At 44.9% G+C, this 22985-nt stretch overlaps 1 protein-coding gene across 2 annotated transcripts; it reads left to right on the forward strand.

The window, feature by feature from the left end:
* Positions 1-14: 14 nt before the first annotated feature.
* On the forward strand, positions 15-17899 carry naprt (nicotinate phosphoribosyltransferase). 2 transcript variants are annotated; one of them, XM_045687768.2, is made up of 13 exons: positions 15-418; positions 6733-6860; positions 7195-7277; positions 8668-8798; positions 8886-9001; positions 11023-11219; positions 11481-11621; positions 11825-11909; positions 13164-13244; positions 13439-13541; positions 13726-13883; positions 14118-14237; positions 14765-17899. In XM_045687768.2, exons 1-13 carry the CDS (start codon positions 121-123, stop codon positions 14849-14851), a joined length of 1728 nt encoding a protein of 575 aa, XP_045543724.1. In that variant the 5' UTR covers positions 15-120; the 3' UTR covers positions 14852-17899. The 2 variants fall into 2 exon arrangements, with proteins under 2 accessions (XP_045543724.1, XP_013978757.2); XM_014123282.3 differs by having other exon boundaries at positions 17-418; positions 14118-14225.
* The last annotated feature ends 5086 nt before the right edge of the window (positions 17900-22985 follow it).

The raw sequence follows: 22985 nt of genomic DNA on the forward strand, positions 1-22985 counted from the left end.
CTATGTGGGAGATGGCCTAAAATAGTCCGGGGTTCGCTTCTCCCCTCGCATACCAACCTTTCTTATTATACCTCCGTGATACAACAGAGGTAGAGGCAGAGGGGGTGGTTAGAAAACTGCATGTCCCAGAGATCGCGGCGGCAACCGAACATGAATCTAGGCAAGGGGAACATGGCAGCGCCGTCAAGCCAGTCATGTACAGCTCTGGAGCGGTCAATCCGGGAGCGGGTCCCGACGCTTCTCACGGACCTCTACCAGTTCACCATGGCATATGCCTACTGGCGTTCGGGCAGGCACAACGAGCCCGCCGTTTTCGAACTGTTCTTCCGCGACAACCCGTTCGGCGGCAGCTTCTCGCTCTTCTCCGGAATGCACGACTGCCTCCTGTTTCTGCGGAGCTTTCGATTCACTGACGAAGGTGAGATAATGACGTTAAGTTCTCTGTAGAGCAAATGTCAGTGAATAGCACTTTAAGGCAAAGAAAATTAGCCACAATATAATTTATATATATATTTTTATATAGCCAATGGTTTCCTTTCAATAATATTTATTCGATATATTTGTCACCTTGATTGCACAATGAGGAATAGAACCAATACCAGGACCCCTGGTGGGAGTGTAAATGGATAACACTTTATGTCCTCGGTGACCTTTGTAACCACTCCACTGAACTTCAACTGACACCGGTGATCTTTTCCTCGTGAGTCTCCTAGATTGTCAGTAATGCTGGCACCCTATTCCCTATTTTGTGTTCATGGACCAGTCAAAAGTAGTGCACTATATGGGGAATTGGGTGCCATTTGTCCCAGGACATAGCCAACCATGTTAAGAGGTCAGAGGTCTACTAGAGTTTAAAGTTACCTACAGACACTCACAGATCACTACCAGGTAATAGCCAGTGATAAACGGTAAGAGCCCCACCTGTTTTGAGCCTGTTTCGCTTTTTTTGTACCTGTTTTGAATGTTAGTATGGCATTAATAAGTGTCACATATCAGTTTGCAAACAATGTAAATAAAAATGTATTGAGTTAATAAAGCCGGACACAAACATGGAATTATTTTCCCCTTCTTGAGTAAGGCAGCTCCAAAATGCAGGTGTTTCAGCCTAGCTTAGTGCTTTCTGTGGTGGAGGGGCAGCCAGTGGAAAATACAACGCGTAGGAGTTGGTAATCTTCTCTAGTTGCACTGTGATTGGTTCAGTGTTCTGTCACTCATGGGGACACTACGTCACCGCAAAATCTACAGGGAAAGCTAGAAAGTTCAAGCCCCCTTGGGTGCTGCCATAGATTTACATTAGAAGTGCCCATCCGAGGCTTCCGGTATGGCGCAGAGCTGATCAGTCGTATCTTTTTTAGCTCCGCTACAAATTTGAAATAAATCCTGAAGTAAGTTCCCCCTTAAGCTTAATGTACCAAGAAAGGCGGTAATAGTTTATTAGCTTCCGAAACTCACAATGCCGACAGAGAAAAGTCACACCATAAAGCCAGACTTAACGAGTGAAAGTTTAGAGTCAGAGGACGAAGGCGCCGTGCTAGCTTCATGTGCTAGTGGTGGAAGCAGGACTGAGGCGATAAATACGTGCAGTGCCGTTAGTTCCGAAGATATCCTCAAGGCCATCAAAGATATGAATGCAGAATTCTCTATCAAATTCGAAAATGTACTGTCTGCAGTGGACAACGTTAAAAAGGAAGTCAAAGAATGTGCTGGGCAAATCTCTCAGACTGAGGTACGCATCTGGCTTAGGAAGACCACCAAAAACCCTGAAATGTCCATCCCTAACTATAACATTTTCCGACAAGATAGAACTGCCAAAGGAGGCGGAGTTGCAATCTACTGCAGAGATAGCCTGCAGAGATCTGTCTTACTATCCAGGTCTGTGCCCAAACAATTTGAGCTTCTACTTTTAAAAATCCACCTTTCCAGAAACAAGTCTCTCACCGTTGCCGCTTGCTATAGACCACCTTCTTCCCCCAGCTGTGCCCTGGACACCATATGGGAATTGATTGCCCCCCATCTATCTTCAGAGCTTGTGCTGTTAGGTGACCTAAACTGGGACATGCTTAACACCCCAGCCATCCTACAATCTAAACTTGATGCCCTCAATCTCACAAAAATTATCAATGAACCTACCAGGTACAACCCCAAATCCGTAAACACGGGCACCCGCAAAGATATCATCCTAACCAACCTGCCCTCCAAATACACCTCTGCTGTCTTCAACCAGGATCTCAGCGATCACTGCCTCATTGCCTGCGTCCGTAATGGGTCTGCGGCCAAACGACCACCCCTCATCACTGTAAAACGCTCCCTAAAACACTTCAGCGAGCAGGCCTTTCTAATCGACCTGGCCCGGGTATCCTGGAAAGATATTGACCTCATTCCGTCAGAAATAACACATAAAAAAACAAAATACTGCATAGTTTCCTAGGAACGCGTAGCGAGGCAGCCATCTCTGTCGGCGCCGGGTGTATCCGGAGTAAAACATTTAAACGTGTTAACCCTCGCAAGGCTGCAGGCCCAGACGGCATCCCCAGCCGCGTCCTCATGGCATGCGCAGACCAGCTGGCTGGTGTGTTTACGGACATATTCAATCAATCCTTATCCCAGTCTACTGTCCCCACATGCTTCAAGAGGGCCACCATTGTTCCTGTTCCCAAGAAAGCTAAGGTAACTGAGCTATATGACTACCGCCCCGTAGCACTCACTTACGTCATCATGAAGTGCTTTGAGAGACTAGTCAAGGACCATATCACCTCCACCCTACCTGACACCCTAGACCCACTCCAATTTGCTTACCGCCCCAATAGGTCCACAGACGACGCAATCGCAATCACACTGCACACTGCCCTAACCCATCTGGACAAGAGGAATACCTATGTGAGAATGCTGTTCATCGACTACAGCTCAGCATTTAACACCATAGTACCCTCCAAACTCGTCATCAATCTCAAGACCCTGGGTCTCGACCCCACCCTGTGCAACTGGGTCCTGGACTTCCTGACGGGCCGCCCCCAGGTGGTGAGGGTAGGTAACAACATCTCCACCCCGCTGATCCTAAACACTGGGGCCCCACAAGGGTGCGTTCTCAGCCCTCTCCTGTACTCCCTGTTCACCCACGACTGTGTGGCCATGCACGCCTCCAACTCAATCATCAAGTGTGCAGACAACACTACAGTGGTAGGCTTAATTACCAACAACTACGAGACAGCCTACAGGGAGGAGGTGAGGGCCCTCGGAGTGTGGTGTCAGGAAAATAACTTCACACTCAACGTCAACAAAACAAAGGAGATGATCGTGGACTTCAGGAAACAGCAGAGGGAGCACCCCCCTATCCACATTGATGGGACAGTAGTGAAGAGGGTAGAAAGTTTTAAGTTCCTCGGCGTACACATCACGGACAAACTGAAATGGTCCAACCACACAGACACCTCAGGAGGCTAAAGAAATTCGGCTTGTCGCCAAAAACACTCACACATTTTTACAGATGCAAAATCGAGAGCATCCTGTCGGGCTGTATCACCGCCTTGTACGTCAACTGCTCCGCCCATAACCGTAAGGATCTCCAGAGGGTAGTGAGGTCTGCACAACGCATCACCGGGGGAAACTACCTGCCCTCCAGGTCACCTACACCACCCGATGTCACAGGAAGGACAAAAAGGACAACAACCACCCGAGCCACTGCCTGTTCACCCCGCTATCATCCAGAAGGTGAGGTCAGTACAGATGCATCAAAGCAGGGACCGAGAGACTGAAAAACAGCTTCTATCTCAAGGCCATCAGACTGTTAAACAGCCATCACTAACATTGAGTGGCTGCTGCCAACATACTGACTCAACTCCAGCCACTTTAATAATGGAAACATTTATTACATACATTTATCACTAGCCACTTTAAACAATGCCACTTCATATAATGTTTACATACCCTACATTACTCATCTCATATGTATATACTGTACTCTATACCATCTACTGCATCTTGCCATCTTGATGTAATGTATCACTAGCCACTTTAAACAATGCCACTTTTATATGTTTACATATCCTACATTACTCAACTCATATGAATATACTATACTGTATTCCATCCACTGCAACTTGCCTGCCGTTCTATACCATCACTCATTCATATTTTTATGTACATATTCTTATTCATTCCTTTACACTTGTGTGTATAAGGTAATTATTGTGAAGTTGTTAGGTTAGATTACTCGTTGGATATTACTGCATTGTCGGAACTAGAAGCACAAGCATTTCGCTACACTTGAATTAACATCTTCAAACCATGTATATGTGACAAATAACATTTGATTTGATTTGAGGATGCCTGGTTATTCTTTAAAAGTGCTTTCCTCACCATCTTAAATAAGCATGCCCCATTCAAAAAATGTAGAACCAGGAACAGATATAGCCCTTGGTTCACTCCAGACCTGACTGCCCTTGACCAGCATGAAAACATCCTGTGGCGTACTGCATTAGCATCGAATAGCCCCCGCGATATGCAACTTTTCAGAGAAGTTAGGAACCAACATTCACAGGCATTTAAGAAAGCAAAGGTTAGCTTTTTTAAACAGAAATTTGCATCCTGTAGCACAAACTCCAAAAAGTACTGGGACACTGTAAAGTCCATGGAGAATAAGATCACCTCCTCCCAGCTGCTCTCTGCACTGAGGCTAGGAAACACTGTCACCACTGATAAATCCGCGATAATTGAGAATTTCAGTAAGCATTTTTCTACGGCTGGCCATGCTTTCCAGCTGGCTACCCCTACCCCGGTCAACAGCCCTGCACCCCCCACAGTAACTTGCCCAAGCCTCCCCCATTTCTCCTTCATCAAAATCCAGATAGCTGATGTTCTGAAAGAGCTGCAAATCTGGACCCCTACAAATCAGCCCGGGCTAGACAATCTGGACCCTCTCTTTCTAAAATGATCTGCCAAAATTGTTGCAACGCCTATTACTAGCCTGTTCAACCTCTCTTTCGTATCGTCTGAGATCCCCAAAGATTGAAAAGCTGCTGCGGTCATCCCCCTCTGCAAAGGGGGAGACACTCTAGACTCAAACTGCTACAGAACTATATCTATCCTACCCTGCCTTTCTAAGGTCTTCGAAAGCCAAGTTAACAAAGAGATCACCGACCATTTTGAATCCCATCGTACGTTCTCCGCTTTGCAATCTGGTTTCCAAGCTGGTCATGGGTGCACCTCAGCCACGCTCAAGGTCCTAAATGATATCATAACCTCCATCGATAAGTGACAATACTGTGCACCTGTATTCATCGACCTGGCCAAGGCTTTCGACTCTGTCAATCACCACGTTCTTATCGGCAGACTCAACAGCCTTGGTTTCTCAAATGAGTGCCTCGCCTGGTTCACCAACTACTTCTCTGATAGAGTTCAGTGTGTCAAATCAGAGGGCCTGTTGTCCGGACCTCTGGCAGTCTCTATGTGGGTGCCACAGGGTTCAATCCTCGGGCCGACTCTTTTCTCTGTATACATCAATGATGTAGCTCTTGTTGCTGGTGATTCTCTGATCCACCTCTCCAACACTCTACTCAGCAAATTGGATGCAGTCTATCACAGTACCATCCGTTTTGTCACCAAAGCCCCATATACTACCCACCACTGCGACCTGTATGCTCTGGACTGCACACTGTTGCCGGATACTCTGGACTGCACACTGTTGCCGGATACTCTGGACTGGACACTGTTGTCGGATCCTCTGGACAGGGAACTGTCTCCTAACTCTCGAGGCTGGGCTGACGCACTGGAAGCCTGATGCGTGGGGCTGGTAGAGGAGGTACCAGGCTGGAGACACGCACCCTAGGGCTAGTGCGGGAAGCAGGATCCGGCCGAAAGGAACTACTATTACACACTATAAGCCTGATGCGTGGTGCTGGTACTGGAACTGCCAGTTTGAAACCACGCACCCCATGCCTAGTGCGAGGAGCGGGAACAGACTGAATAGGACTAGGCTGACTCATTGGAAGCTTGATCCGTGGTGCTGGTACTGGTCGTGCCAGACTGGAGGTACCAGACTGGAGGTACGCACTTCCGGGTCACTTCCGGGTTATTGTTTTCCCATGAACACGGGAAAACAATAAACAAGAACGACTAGAAACTACATACAACACACAACTTCTGCCACGTCCTGACCAAATACTAAACAACTACTCCCTCTGCTGGTCAGGACGTGACAAGAGCCTTGGTCTGACACCATTAAAAGCTCATTTACCACCTTCACAAGTGCAGTCTCAGTGCTATGATGGGGTCTAAAACCAGACTGAAGCATTTGGTATACATTGTTTGTCTTCAGGAAGGCAGTGAGTTGCTGTGCAACAGCTTTTTCAACGTTTTTGAGAGGAATGGAAGATTCGATATAGGCCGATAGTTTTTTATATTTTCTGGGTCAAGGTTTGGCTTTTTCAAGAGAGGCTTTATTACTGCCACTTTTAGTGAGTTTGGTACGCATCCGGTGGATAGAGAGCCGTTTATTATGTTCAACATAGGAGGGCCAAGCACAGGAAGCAGCTCTTTCAGTAGTTTAGTTGGGATAGGGTCCAGTATGCAGCTTGAAGGTTTAGAGGCCATGACTATTTTCATCATTGTGTCAAGAGATATAGTCCTAAAATACATGAGTGTCTCCCTTGATCCTAGGTCCTGGCAGAGTTGTGCAGACTCAGGACAACTGATTATGTTATTGATTATGTGTAACAAAGTATAACTGTGTTATAGATGTGGAGTACCTGCGTTCCGTCCTGCCCCCAGCCACTGACCCCGCCTTCTTCTTGTTTCTACGGGAACTGGACTGTTCCGGTGTCACACTCCACTCTGTCCCCGAGGGAATGGTGGTCTTTGCCAGGGTGAGACAACGTCAGGGATCAAGGGTTATACTCAGGGTCATCCCCAGGCAGGGTTGGAATTATACATTGACTCTTGGGGTGCCCAATGTCTCTTGGGGTGTCTAATGTCTCTTGCGGGTGCCTGATCGGACCAGCCCCCCTGGAACTCGAACCATGCCCGCAAGGGTTACATTCATAGAAATATCATCTAGTCATTCTATTTCTATGGTTACACTCAGGGACGGTTCACCCCCAAGGGCCAGAGGTCAGGAGTTAGACTCGGACTCACCCACAGTGGTCAGGGTTGATGACTGAGTTGATTGATTCATTGATTGTGCTGCTCCTCTGTCTGAAGGTGCCTCTGATGGAGGTGTCTGGTCCTCTGGCTGTGGTTCAACTACTGGAGACCAGCCTGTTGTGTCTGGTCAACTACGCCAGGTAGGGACACACTTCTCCTTCAGCAAACATGAAAAGGTTTGGCATGGGCCCTCAAATCCTAAAAAAGTTCAACAGCTGCACCATTGAGAGCATATTGACTGGCTGTATCAATGCTTGGTACGGCAATAGGACTGCCCTCGATCGCATGGCGCTACAGAGTGTGGTGCGAACAGCCCAGTACATCACTGGGGCCGAGCTCCCTGCCACCCAGGACCTCTATATCAGGCGGTGTGACAGAAAGGCCCGGAAAATCGTTAACTCCATCCACCCAAGTCATAGACTGCTTTCTGTTGCCGCATGGCGAGCGGTACCGGTGCATCAAGTTTGACACCAACAGGTTCCTGAACAGTTTCTATCCCCAAGCCATAAGACTGCTAAATATCTAACAGAATGGCTACACAGACTATCTGAGTTGACCCTTGTATTTGATTTTTGCTAAGTCTCTATGCACACTCACAGGATTCTACACACTCACGCACACACTCTCCCAACCACACTTAACATACACATACATTTATATTGACTCTACACACACAATCGCATACAATCAGCATTTATGCTGATGCTACTCTGTTTATTATAATACTGATGCCAAGTCACATACACTAAATACACAAAAGTATGTGGACACCCCTTCAAATTAGTGGATTCGTCTATTTCAGCCATACCCGTTGCTGGCAGGTGTATAAAATCGAGCACACAGCCATGCAATCTCCATAAGTAGACATTCCATTCCTAAATGCCCCATGCACAAAGCGAAGTCCATACAGAAAGGGTTTGTTGAGATCATTGTGGAAAGGCTTGACTCGTCTGCACAGAGCCCTGACCTCAACCCCATCGAACACCTTTGGGATGAATTGGAACACCGACTGCGAGCCAGGCATAATCGCCCAACATCAGTGCCCGACCTCGCTAATGCTGTTGTGGTTGAATGGAAGCAAGTCCCTGCAGTAATGTTCCAACATCTAGTGGAAAGCCTTCCCAGAAAAGTGGAGGCTGTTATAGCAGCAAAGGGGGACCAACTCCATATTAATGGCCATAATTTTGGAATGAAATGTTTGACGAGCAGGTGTCCACATTATTATGGTCATGTAGTGTATCTACCTCTATCACTCCAATATCCCTGCACATTGTAAATATGGTATTGGAACTGACCCAGTATTTAGCTTCTTACTTTCTCATGTTCTTCTTTTTATTTCTTGTGTGTTTTTGTTCTACTTTAGGATATTTTTAGTGCTACATTGATATTGAGTACTGCAAGGATGTAATTTGGAACTCACACACACACACACACACACACACACACACACACACCTTGTCAACAGGTAGGAAAACTGTGTACTCCAATAGTGCATTATGGTAATTCTCTGTATCTCCCCTCTCTCTCCAGTCTGGTATGCAGTAACGCGGCCCGGTTCCGTCTGGCTGCTGGTTCCAGGAGGAAGCTGTTAGAGATGGGCCTGAGGAGAGCACAGGGGCCTGACGGGGGCCTCACAGCCTCAAGATACACATACGTCGGAGGTGAGGAGAGACACACACAAACATTTAAGGACACACACACACATATATATACACAGTGACCTACTCCTCTGTCTTTCTGTCTGTCAGGGTTTGATATGACCAGTAACGTACAGGCTGGCTTCCTGTTTGGAATCCCCGTGGCGGGAACCATGGCACACTCTTATGTCACTTCCTTTTCCTCCCTGGAGGAGGTGTGGCCTCAGGTGAGTCTCTCTGCCTCTGTGTGTCCTAAATGCCATCTTATGGGCCCTGGTCAAAAGTTGTGCACTTAAAAGGGAATAGGGTGCCATTTGAGACACAGTCTTTGTACTGACCCTTTGCATTGACCCTATGCTTCCACAATACACAACCTCAGAGAAAATAAATACATCTGTCAAGTGTCTCATAACATCAATTTATCAGTATTTTAACCATGGTCAACTGGCACCAGATTGCCTACATAGTGCACTAGTTTTGACCAGGGCCCTTAGAGAATAGGGTGCCATTTGAGACGTAGACACGCAGGTCATATGTACACACTTTTATGGGTCACTGTACTGAACTACCACTAATTAATTTTCTTTGAATAAAAACGTTTCCTAACCTTTTAATAACATGTTAATAACCACAATGTTGATAACCCATCAGTGTGCTATTTATCTTATGTGTATCAATGGAGGCTCCTCAGAGGAGGAAGGGGAGGACCATCCTCCTCAGTGAATTCCATTAAAATAAAAATGGTAAAACATTGAAAAAGTTATTCTTTTTAGATAAAACTATACTAAATATATTCACGTCTGTAAATAATTGATTAAAACACACTGTTTTGCAATGGTCTACAGTAGCCTCAACAGAACTCTGTAGGTTAGCACCATGGTGTAGCAGGAGGACAGCTAGCTTCTGTCTTCCTGTGTACATTGACTTCAATACAAAACCTAGGAGGCTCTTGGTTCTCACTCCCTTCTATAGACATACACACTAATTATAACAACTTACGGTGGAAGTCCTCCAACCTATCAGAGCTCTTGCAGCATGAACTGACATGTTGTCCACCCAATCAAATGATCAGATAATTAATCTAGTACTGAAAGCATAAGCTACAGCTAGCTAGCACTGCAGTACATACAATGTGGTGAGTAGCTGACTCAAAGAGAGAGAAAGACAATAGTTGAACAGTTTTCAACAAATTAATTTCTTCAAAAATGAAGGAGAAGCTGCATTAGCTAGCAAATGCAGCTGGCTAGTTTAGTTACTCAAACACCTGGCTCAAACAGAGGAATGCTATGTTAGCTAGCTGGCTATGACTATCCAACACAACACTGGAACTCTTCCAAATAACTGCTTACTGACTATACACTGTAACGTTACTGCATGATTATTGCGGGTTTACTAACGCATTAGTTCCATTAGCTATGGTGACTATGACGTTACTTTAGCTAATATGGTGACAACGATGTAGGCTGTGTGTAACAGTTATGACATGGTTTGGCTTGGAAAGTTTTTTTTGTCTGGTCACATACAGCTGATGTGTTGTTCATTGAAGTCCACAAACGAAGGAAAAAGGTGAGAGGAGGAGAGTGCATAGAGGCGAGAAGGAATACAATGTGGCTGCTATGAATGTGAACTGTGTTTATGTGTGATCAGGGGTGTATTCATTCTGCCGATTCTGTTGAAAAATGTTTCTTAAACGGAAGGAAACAAAACGGGGATAAAAACAACAGAATTTGTCCAATAGAAACTCTCGCTTGCAACTGTTTGACTAATGTTTGCATCCTAGATAAGCTAGATGCAGGCAAGAGTGTGCAAGGCGGTATTGAATGTGTCACTGTCTGTCCATGTGTCACTGTCCGTCATCTAAAAAATGTATCTCGACCTGTGTGCACCTGCATTAATAGGCTAGGTTGTATCAACCTCATGATGGGTATAGGGAAAATTAGAGTATCATGTAGTAGTCTAAACCTATCGGTGTTGTATTGAACTGGGTGAATGGAATATGAATGACAGTCATCCAACATGCTGTAATAGAAATAAGGCCATGCTCATGAAAAAAAATAGTCCTCCCTCATCATAAATGTCACTGACTGCCACTGATGTGTATATACAGTATGTTGGATGGTTGTTAATGTTTTAATGTTGTTTATTATCCTGACTGCACAAAAAATGTCCCAATTGAGACAATAAGGATATTGATTTCTATCTTATATTGATTGATTGGTTGAACTTCCTGTCTCTCCTGTCCAATTAGACGCTAGTGGCAGCAAACGGGGATCATGACAACATCGATCTGATCTCGCTGACCAAGGGTTGGCTGGGGCGTGTGTGTGAGCTGCTGGGGGTGGAATCTGGGAAGATCCATGAGGGCGAGCTGGCCGCCTTCTTGTCCTATGCCATCGCATACCCACACAACTTCCTGCCGGTCATCGACAGCTACAGTGTCACCTAGTAACCTTTCCCCCTTTGCTACTCTTCTCAACTTGTCTCGCCGCTTCTCTGTGAATGGGGACGTTCTTGCCTCGAAGGACAGCTTCTGACTAGAGATAGCCTATTCCAGTGTTGAAGGTTTTGTTACTAGCATTGCTTTAGGCCAGGCTACTACATTTCCTTCCACCTGTAGCCTGCTATAGCATTAATGCCATCTCTGTTGTGTTTCTGTTGTGTCCCTACACTAGTGGCCTAGTAAACTTCTCTGTTGTGTCCCTACAGTAGTGGCCTGCTCAACTTCTGTGCCGTGGCCCTGTCTCTGTTTGAGCTGGACTACAGTCCACTGGGCGTGCGTCTAGACAGTGGAGACCTCTGCAGGCAGTCAGTAGAAGTACGCCATGTCTTCAGACTCTGCAGCGAACAGTAAGGTCCTGTGTGTGTCCTGAAGCTGCGTCCCAAATGGCACCTTATTTCCCATTTAGACCAGGGAAAAGGTAGTGCACTAAAAATGGAACAGGGTGCCATATGGGGTGAAGCCTTAGATTAGTACCCTCTAGGGACTTTAATCTTAGTATAGAGGCTTTGAGTAAAGCATGTTTGAAATATCTCACATTTTATCTCTCTAGATTCTCCATCCCTGCATTCCAGTCCCTTCTCATAGTAGGCACCAATAACATCTCAGAGTACAGCATGGCCGAACTCAACAAGAAGGTGAGGAACCAGACAGACATTACAGAGGCCAGTGGGAACAGAAGAATGAGAGGACCTTATCTAGTTCTACCTCCTGTTATCAAGCCTCTCTCCATCTGATCTGTCTATTCCTCTCTACCTCCTCCCTCCTCTTCTCTCTCCATCTGATCTGTCTATTCCTCTCTACCTCCTCCTTCCTCTTCTCTCATCTGATCTGTCTATTCCTCTCTACCTCCTCCCTCCTCTTCTCTCTCCATCTGATCTGTCTATTCCTCTCTACCTCCTCCCTCCTCCTCTCTTCTCTCTCCATCTGATCTGTCTATTCCTCTCTACCTCCTCCTTCCTCTTCTCTCTCCATCTGATCTGTCTATTCCTCTCTACCTCCTCCTTCCTCTTCTCTTCTCTCTCCATCTGATCTGTCTATTCCTCTCTACCTCCTCCTTCCTCTTCTCTCTCCATCTGATCTGTCTATTCCTCTCTACCTCCTCCCTCCTCTTCTCTCTCCATCTGATCTGTCTATTCCTCTCTACCTCCTCCCTCCTCTTCTCTTTCCATCTGATCTGTCTATTCCTCTCTACCTCCTCCCTCCTCTTCACTCTCCATCTGATCTGTCTATTCCTCTCTACCTCCTCCCTCTTCTCTCTCCATCTGATCTGTCTATTCCTCTCTACCTCCTCCCTCCTCTTCTCTCTCCATCTGATCTGTCTATTCCTCTCTACCTCCTCCTTCCTCCTTCTCTCTCCATCTGATCTGTCTATTCCTCTCTACCTCCTCCCTCCTCTTCTCTCTCCATCTGATCTGTCTATTCCTCTCTACCTCCTCCTTCCTCTTCTCTTCTCTCTCCATCTGATCTGTCTATTCCTCTCTACCTCCTCCTTCCTCTTCTCTTCTCTCTCCATCTGATCTGTCTATTCCTCTCTACCTCCTCCCTCCTCTTCTCTCTCCATCTGATCTGTCTATTCCTCTCTACCTCCTCCCTCCTCTTCTCTCTCCATCTGATCTGTCTATTCCTCTCTACCTCCTCCCTCCTCTTCTCTCTCCATCTGATCTGTCTATTCCTCTCTACCTCCTCCCTCTTCTCTCTCCATCTGATCTGTCTATTCCTCTCTACCTCCTCCCTCCTCTTCTCTTCTCTGATCTGTCTATTCCTCCTCCCTCCCTCCTCTTCTCTTCTCTGATCTGTCTATCCCTCTCTACATCCTCCCTCTTCCTCTCTCCTCTCTGATTGGTATATCCCTCTCTCCCCCCTCTCTGATCTGTCTATCCATGTCTCAGGAGAATGAGATTGATGTGGTTGGTGTTGGAACACATCTGGTCACCTGCACGAGACAGCCTTCACTCGGGTGTGTGTACAAGGTAAAAAGGATACACACACACACACACACACACACACACACACACACACACACACACACACACACACACACACACACACACACACACACAGCCTCTGCCCACCCTCTCCTCACTTTCCCTTTTTTATGTATCCATCATCTTCTACCCTTTCTCTCTCTCATTTTCAACCCTCCCCTTCTCTCTCTCTACATCAGTTGGTGGAGGTTCGGGGCAGTCCCAGGATGAAGTTCAGTGAGGACCCAGAGAAGAGTACTGTTCCTGGGAGGAAGGCTGTCTATAGGATGCTGGATACAGAGGGTGAGGAGTCACCCTCTACCATAGAATAACATATAGAATCCCTGAATTATAGGATCTCTGTGCCCTCCACTTACTATTTCAACACTCAACTAGCTACATCTCAATCTCTGTTTTCATGATACTTTTTCACTCACTCATTCTCTCCTTACTCTCTTTCTCTCTCTCGCTCTCTCTCTCTCTCTAGGCCACCCATTCTTGGATCTGTTGTGTCTGTGTGAGGAGCCTGCACCTAAGGCGTGTGTGGCAGTGAGGTGTCATCCTGTGGTTGGTAACAAGACCTGTCAGTCAATCACACCTTCTCAGGTCAGCTGTCTACGCCTGGAGGTCTACACTAAAGGACAGGTGAGCCTGCTGGACCCTGTCCAACACACACACACGTCTCAGCCAGAAGAGGACTGGCCACCCCTCTGAGCCGGCTTCCTCTCTAGGTTTCTTCCTAAGTTCTTCATAGCTTTCTTTGCTTTCTCTTTTGGGTCTAGACTGGGTAATTGTAAATCACTTTGTGACAAATGCCAATGTACAAAGGGCTTTATAAAATAAATGTGATTCATTGATTGGTATCTCCCTCTATTGAAGATCACACACCCACTGTGCAGCACAGCTGAGACCAGGGAGAAGGTTCAGAGCTCCATCCAGACCCTGCACCCCCGACACAAGAGACTGCAGGAGCCAGATTCTTACATAGTGAGTTTTAAGGTTTGTTTACTTTGTGGAGACATGGAACAACGCCGAGGACTAGATTCTCTTGGGTATTGGATAGAAAGGCATCTGACGCTCGGTCATAGTCATCCTGCATTTCGCCAATGTAAATGTACTCACCTTTACACACACACATATGCACGTACACACTTATATACTGTAAGGCACTAGGGATGGGTGGCGTACTCGAGCACCCGATTCAAGGTTTGTATTAATTTACTAATAATCAAATAAAATATTCCAAATTTATAAATGCAACTATTTAGCAGATTGAATTTATAAGCACTTTTTAGGGAGTATGTCAAGTGCAGTGAAAATATGTTTGGTTTTTAATTGTGTCAGAACAACCAGTAATTGGGACAAAAGATAGCATACCGCAAATTTGTTTGCCTTCAGCCCCGTTTCACACTTACATGCGTGTACTCGGAGCACAGACATTATTCCAAATGCCCATCCCTACTATGCACGTACACACACAGGTACCATCATAATCTAATGCTGTTCTTCCATGTTTTCTCCACCAGGTGGCAGTGTCTGAGAAACTCCATAACTTAATCGCTGAGATCAGAAAAGGCAGCAGCAACAACAGCAATTTTCTATTGGCCAACTGAGACATACAGGCTTCAGTCCCAAATAGCACCCTATTCCTTATTTAGTGCACTTCTTGTAATGCACTATGTATGTCAAAAGTAGCACACTTAATAGGGAATAGGGTGTCATTTGGGATGAGACCACGTACAGAGGGAGGGAGGAATCCTAATACTCTTTTAAAGCTTCATCCTAATTGTCTGGTCTCAATAGACCAATCAGGTCACACCATCTACCTATCCACTACTAGTACAGCCTGTGTGTCGGTCTGCTTGTGCTATCATGCCAACTCCTTGTTTCACAATGACAGAAATGCAGTTTTTTGTCTTGAAAAATGATCTGGCCATAATGGCCACGTGTACTCTTAAATCTCCACCTGGTACAGCCAGAAGAGGACTGACCACCCCTCTAGGCCTGCTTCCTCTCTAGGTTTCCATGAACAACTTTGTGACAACCTCTGAGGTAAAAGGGGCTTCATAAAATACATTTGATTGAGTTAACAGAAGCTTAAACAGATCTGGGAGCAGACTGCTAGTAGGATTTTCATAACATCCACTAACCATCCTATCTTGTGTTCAGTGGGAGAAAACGTTTGGAAATGGAGGAGGTGCTACCTGAACATACCCAATATACAGTACACACCCATTTAAAAAAAAGTTTATTGTCCAGTTTGCTCCTACTGAACATGACCTTTCTAGTGGTATAGGGTTTAGGACCTAGGGAAGATTGTGTTACTCTCAGATAATATAAATTATATACTGACACAGACTGACACACGGACTGATAGACTGCGACACATGGACTGATGGACTGACACAAAGACTGATAGACTGACACATGGACTATGTCAAACCTCAACCAAAAGCATATCATTTTGGCATAATGCTGGCATTTTGGAATACAGTTGACTGACAGCTATGAGTCGTGGTGTAGTTTAGTTTTAGTTTGGTACAAGAGCTTGACATGCCTTCCTGAAAACCCAGTGATCTGCACAAACAAGCAATGTCTGTTAATATAGCAGTGTTGGAATTGGCCTTAACCTGGTTCTACAATGAGATAAATGAACATTGAGAATGGTTGCATAAATGTCCCTACTATGAGCAATATTAATTGATAAGCCATTTTTTTAAGTTTAGAAAGATTGAATGTCTCTCTTTGTATGTCTCAGCCTGGTCTTGCTGATTTAGTTTTGGTTATTTTCTTTGGATTACGTTTCCTGAACCAGGCTATCATTTACTGTTCGTTTTTTTAGCATGGACATTTTGTATGAACCAAGCCTTCAATATCATGATCAATCTGTACCTGCCTTAACACATTTGTCAATATCATGGCCAATCTGTACCAGGGCGGTCAATATATATATATATATATATATTGTGAGCGGACCAAGTCATTTGGTGTCACTCTAAAGTGGAAAGGTGGAATAAACGAGTCCAGAGTAGGTTTTCTTGATTCAACACGGTTCTCTATTGAGGGATTTCTGACAATACAAACACTCCAACACAGTCAATGAGAATCTCCAAAGGAACAACATACATCTTCTTTAGATGACACAGGATCACATTACGATTATCTTCAAACTATAACAACAATCACATATTCATAACCGTCTTAATGGCTCTTCATGGATAGCACCTCTCTCTCTCCGTAGCCATTCTCCAAAGATAGTTTATCTTCCTCCCCTCTTGCTGGTTCCATCCTCCCTCTTGTAGGGGAAAGAGAATATCTCATTAGTACCGTCAGCTGTGCTTAATTGACTCTGGTTACCTTGTCTCACATGCCTTGTTGGGCTACTATCCGTGAGCCCAGCCTGCCCTCTGGTGGTCCTTCCACAATATATATATATATATTTCAACACTATGGGATTGGAATAATATTGTGAAAATGATGATAATGCTGTTTTATTGTAAGAGCTGTCTGAAATGTCAGCCTGTTTTAGTGGAAGAGCTGTCTGTAAATGTCAGCCTGTTTTAGTGGAAGAGCTGTCTAGAAATGTCAGCCTGTTTTAGTGGAAAAGCTGTCTGAAATGTCAGCCTGTTTTAGTGTAAGAGCTGTCTGAAATGTCAGCCTGTTTTAGCGGAAGAGCTGTCTGTAAATGTCAGCCTGTTTTAGTGGAAGAGCTGTCTGAAATGTCAGCCTGTTTTAGTGGAAGAGCTGTCTGTAAATGTCAGCCTGTTTTAGTGGAAGAGCTGTCAGAAATATCAGCCTGTTTTAGTGGAAGAGCTGTCTGTAAATGTCAGCCTGTTTTAGTGGGATGGAGTTTTGGCCTGCCTAGTGACATCACCAGGCAGTATAAGTTAATAGACCAATAACAAAGAGCGTTTCAAACCTCTCTGCCAATAACAGCTAGTCTTCAGGTTACATATCCCACCCATTAGGCTCGTCCAATTAGGCCCTCTAGATAGACCACTCCCAGACTGTCCTAGCTAAATTCTAGCTTTAACACATAGCCATAAAAACATACAGTATTGAGAATCCAGGTACAATTTGAACCCTACGTCCTTTTCAGATCCGTTAAAATTGTACACTAATTGTGTTTCTAGAATGACAAGACTAGTAACACTGATGTTGTACCGTCCAACCAGGCTGCTATCTAATTAACTATTTTCAAATACACACACTAGCCTAAACAGTTCAGGCAATCTGGACAATGTTGTTCAAACATTGCCATGGTGTTTGGCTGCCAATATTATGTCCTCTAATATAAACTGATTAGGTGTGTTGTTTTAAGTAGAAGTATTAGTCTACTAAATATAGTTACACGTATGTGATATCTGTGCAAAATGTGAATGTCTGTTTGTATGACAACATTGTAATGCTAAGATGTGTTGTTTTCAATGGGTGTTTTATTAAATAAAATCTGACAATGTATATGTTGTTGTAGACTAACTACAGGTCCAAGAACAGATTGCCTGAAAAGAGAGACAGCCGTGAGTGAGTGCAAGAATTTTGTTTGTTGTTACATTATTGTATACTGAACAAAATTATGAACACAACATGTAAAGAGTTGGTCCCATGTTTCACAAGCTGAAATAAAAGATACAAGACATTTTCCATACGCACAAAAAGCATATTTCTCTCAAAATTTGTGCACAAATTTGTTTACATCCCTGTTAGTGAGTGTTTCTCCTTTACCTGACAGGTGTGGCTTATCAAGAGGCATAAACATTATGCAGGTGCACCTTGTGCTTGGGACAAAAAAATGTAATGTGCAGTTTTGTCACAACACAATGCCACAGATGTCTTAAGTTTTGAGGGAGCGTGCAATTGGCATGCTGACTGCATGAATGTCCTCCAGAGCTGTTGCCAGAGAATTTAATGTTAATTTCTCTACAATAAGCTACATCCAATGTCGTTTTAGAGAATTTGGCAGTAAGTCAAATCGGTCTCACAACCGCAGACCTCGTGTAACCACGCCAGCCCAGGACCTCCACATCCGGCTTCTTCACCTTCACGTTCGCCTTAGACCAGCCACCCGAACAGATTATGAAACTGAGCAGTATTTCTGTCTGTAATAAAGCCCTTTTGTTGGGAAAAACTAATTCTGATTGGTTGGGCCTACTCCCCAGTGGGTGGGCTTGGCTGCCAAATGGGTGGCCTATGCCCTCCCAGGCCTACCCAAGACTGCACCCCTGCCCAGTCATGAAATCCATAGATTTGGGCGTAATGAATTTATTTAAATTGACTGATTTCCTTATATGAACTGTACCTCAGTAAAATCTTTGAAATTGTTGAGTTTTTGTGCAGGTGATTTGAAAAGTATTCAGACCCCTTGACTTCATCCACATTTTGTTACGTTACAGCCTTATTCTAAAATGTTATATAAAAAAAAAATTCCCTCATCAATCTACACACAATACCTCATAATGACAAAGCAAAAACAGGTTTTTATACATTTTAGCAAATTTATTACAACTAAACAGAAATATAAGTATTCAGACCCTTTACTCAGTACTTTGTTGAAGCACCTTTGGCAGCGATTACAGCCTCGAGTCTTCTTGGGTATGACACTCCAAGCTTGGCACACCTGTATTTGGGGAGTTTCTCCCATTCTTCTCTGCAGATCCTTAAGCTCTGTCAGGTTGGATGGGGAGCGTCACTGCACAGCTATTTTCAGGTCTCTCCAGAGATGTTCAATCGGGTTCAAGTTCGGGCTCTGGCAGAACCACTTAAGGAAATTCAGAGACTTGTCCTGAAGCCACTCTTGCGTTGTCTTGGCTGTGTGCTGAGGATAATTTTTCTGTTGGAAGGTGAACTGTCACCCCAGTCTGAGGTCCTGAGCAATCTGGAGCAGTTTTCCATCAAGGATCTCTCTATACTTTGATCCGTTCATCTTTTCCTCGATCCAGACTAGTCTCCCAGTCCCTGGCGCTGATAAACATCCCCATAGCATGATACATCCACCACCATGCTTCACCGTAGGGATGATGCCAGGTTTCCTCCAGACGTGATGTTTGGCATTCAGGCCAAGGAGTTCAATATTGGTTTCATCAGACCAGAGAATCTTGTTTCGCATGGTCTGAGTGACTTTAGGTGCATTTTGGCAAACTCCAAGCGTGCTGTCATGTGCCTTTTACTGAGGAGTGGCTCCCGTCTGGCCACTCTACCATAAAGGCCTGATTGGTGCTGCTGACATGGTTGTACTTCTGGAAGGTTCTCCCATCTCCACAGAGGAACTCGATCTCTGTCAGAGTGACAGTCAGGTTTTTGGTCATCTCCCTGACCAAGGCCCTTCTCCCCCGATTTCTCAGTTTGGCTGGGCGGCCAGCTCTAGGAAGAGTCTTGGTGTTCCAAACTTCTTCTATTTAAGAATAATGAAGGCCACTGGTCTTGGGAAAAAAAATGTGTACCCTTCGCTAGGTCTGTGCCTCGACACAATCCTATCTCGGAGCTCTACGGACAATTCCTCCGACCTCATGGCTTGGTTTTTGCTCTGACATGCACTGTCAACTGTGGGACCTTATATAGACAGGTGTGTGCCTTTGCAAATCATGTAAAATCAATTGAATTTACCACAGGTGGACTCCAATAAAGTTGTACAAACATCTCAAGGATGATCAATGGAAACAGGATGCACCTGAGCTCAATTTTGAGTCTTATATCAAAGGGTCTGAATACTTATGCAAATAAGGTATTTCTGTTTTCTATTTTGATACATTTGCAAAAAAATATAAAAACCTGTTTTTGCTTTGTCATTATCAAACCAAAATCAAATCAAACTTTATTTGTCACATGCGCCGAATACAACCGTGATGCAGTTCAAGAAAGAGTTAAGAAAATATTTACCAAATAACTAAAGTAAAAAACAATCAAAATTAACACAATAAAATAACAAGGCTATATATATATATATATATATTTTTATGTCATCTTTGTTTAACTAGGCAAGTCAGTTAAGAACAAATTCTTATTTACAATAACTGCCTTGTTCAGGGGCAGCACGACAGATTTTTACCTTGTCAGCTTGGGGATTCGATCTAGCAACCTTTCGGTTACTGGCCCAATGCTCTAACCACTAGGCTACCTGCCACACCCTATATACAGGGGGTACCGGTACCGGTACCGAGTCAATGTGTGGGGGTACAGGTTAGTCGAGGTAATGTGTACATGTAAGTAGGGGTAAAGTGACTATGCATAGATAATAAACAGCGAGTAGCAGCAGTGTAAAAACAAATGGTGGGGGTGTCAATGTAAATAGTCTGGGTGGCCATCTGATTAATTGTTCAGCAGTCTTATGGCTTGGGGGTAGAAGCTGTTATGGAGCCTTTTGGTCCTAGACTTGGCGCTCTGGTACCGCTTGCCATGCGGTAGCAGAGAGAACAGTCTATGACTTGGGTGACTGGAGTGTTCGACAATTTTTTGGGCTTTCCTCTGACAACGCCTAGTATATAAGTCCTGGATGTCAGGAAGCTTGGCCCCAGTGATGTACTGGGCTGTTCGCACTACCCTCTGTAGCGCCTTATGGTCAGATGCCGAGCAGTTTCCGAACCCGGCGGTGATGCAACCGGTCTGGATGCTCTCGATGGTGCAGCTGTAGAACTTTTTGAGGATCTGGGGACCCATGCCAAAACTTTTCAGTCTCCTGAGGTGTTGTCGTGCCCTCTTCAAGACTGTCTTGGTGTGTTCGGTTCATTATAGTTCGTTGGTGATGTGGACACGAACCTCTCCACTTCAGCCTCGTCGATGTTAATGTTAGTGTTTGGCCACGCAGTCGTGGGTGAACAGGGAGTACAGGAGGGGACTAAGCACACACCCCTGAGGGACCCCAGTGTTGAGGATCAGCACGGCAGACGTGTTGTTGCCTACCCTTACCACCTGGGGGCGGCCTGTCATGAAGTCCAGCATCCAGTTGCAAAGGGAGATGTTTAGTCCCAGGTTCCTTAGCTTAGTGATGAGATTTGTGGGCACTATGGTGTTGAACGCTGAGCTATAGTTAATGAACAGCATTCTCACATAGGTGCTCCGTTTGTCCAGGTGGGAAGAGCAGTGTGGAGTGCGATTGAGATTGTGTCATCTGTGGATCTGTTGGGGCAGTAGGCGAATTGGAGTGGGTCTAGGGTATCCGGGATGATTATGTGAGCCATGACCAGCCTTTCAAAGCACTGATGGCTACCGACGTGAGTGCTACTGGGCGGTATCATTTAGTCAGGTTACCTTTGCTTCCTTGGTCACCCGGGACAATGGTGGTCTGCTTGAAACATGTACAGTGCCTTGCGAAAGTATTCGGCCCCCTTGAACTTTTCAACCTTTTGCCACATTTCAGGCTTCAAACATAAAGATATAAAACTGTAATTTTTTGGTGAAGAATCAACAACAAGTGGGACACAATCATGAAGTGGAACGAAATGTATTGGATATTTCAAACTTTTTTAACAAATAAAAAACTGAAAATTTGGGCGTGCAAAATTATTCAGCCCCCTTAAGTTAATACTTTGTAGCGCCACCTTTTGCTGCGATTACAGCTGTGTCGCTTGGGGTACGTCTCTATCAGTTTTGCACATCGAGAGACTGACATTTTTGCCCATTCCTCCTTGCAAAACAGCTCGAGCTCAGTGAGGTTGGATGGAGAGCGTTTGTGAACAGCAGTTTTCAGTTCTTTCCACAGATTCTCGATTGGATTCAGGTCTGGACTTTGACTTGGCCATTCTAACACCTGGATATGTTTATTTGTGAACCATTCCATTGTAGATTTTGCTTTATGTTTTGGATCATTGTCTTGTTGGAAGACAAATCTCCATCCCAGTCTCAGGTCTTTTGCAGACTCCATCAGGTTTTCTTCCAGAATGGTCCTGTATTTGGCTCCATCCATATTCCCATCAATTTTAACCATCTTCCCTGCCCCTGCTGAAGAAAAGCAGGCCCAAACCATGATGCTGCCACCACCATGTTTGACAGTGGGGATGGTGTTCAGGGTGATGAGCTGTGTTGCTTTTACGCCAAACATAACGTTTTGCATTGTTGCCGAAAAGTTCGATTTTGGTTTCATCTGACCAGAGCACCTTCTTCCACATGTTTGGTGTGTCTCCCAGGTGGCTAGTGGCAAACTTTAAACAACACTTTTTATGGATATCTTTAAGAAATGGCTTTCTTCTTGCCACTCTTCCATAAAGGCCAGATTTGTGCAGTATACGACTGATTGTTGTCCTATGGACAGAGTCTCCCACCTCAGCTGTAGATCTCTGCAGTTCATCCAGAGTGATCATGGGCCTCTTGGCTGCATCTCTGATCAGTCTTCTCCTTGTATGAGCTGAACGTTTAGAGGGACGGCCGGGTCTTCGTAGATTTGCAGTGGTCTGATACTCCTTCCATTTCAATATTATCGCTTGCACAGTGCTCCTTGGGATGTTTAAAGCTTGGGAAATCTTTTTGTATCCAAATCCGGCTTTAAACTTCTCCACAACAGTATCTCGGACCTGCCTGGTGTGTTCCTTGTTCTTCATGATGCTCTCTGCGCTTTAAACGGACCTCTGAGACTATCACAGAGCAGGTGCATTTATACGGAGACTTGATTACACACAGGTGGATTCTATTTATCATCATTAGTCATTTAGGTCAACATTGGATCATTCAGAGATCCTCACTGAACTTCTGGAGAGAGTTTGCTGCACTGAAAGTAAAGGGGCTGAATAATTTTGCACGACCAATTTTTCAGTTTTT

This window comes from Salmo salar, chromosome 10 (assembly GCF_965601325.2).
Source record: "Salmo salar chromosome 10, fSalSal1, whole genome shotgun sequence".
Classification (NCBI taxonomy): domain Eukaryota; kingdom Metazoa; phylum Chordata; class Actinopteri; order Salmoniformes; family Salmonidae; genus Salmo; species Salmo salar.

Bases quoted from the DNA above. Each gene is read 5' to 3' on its own strand.
- naprt (XM_045687768.2), top strand. From the start codon at position 121: ATGTCCCAGAGATCGCGGCGGCAACCGAACATGAATCTAGGCAAGGGG. The intron at 7,278-8,667 runs GTAGGGACACAC...CTCTCTCTCCAG, and splicing joins TGTCTGGTCAACTACGCCAG to TCTGGTATGCAGTAACGCGG. The intron at 8,799-8,885 runs GTGAGGAGAGAC...TCTGTCTGTCAG, and splicing joins AAGATACACATACGTCGGAG to GGTTTGATATGACCAGTAAC.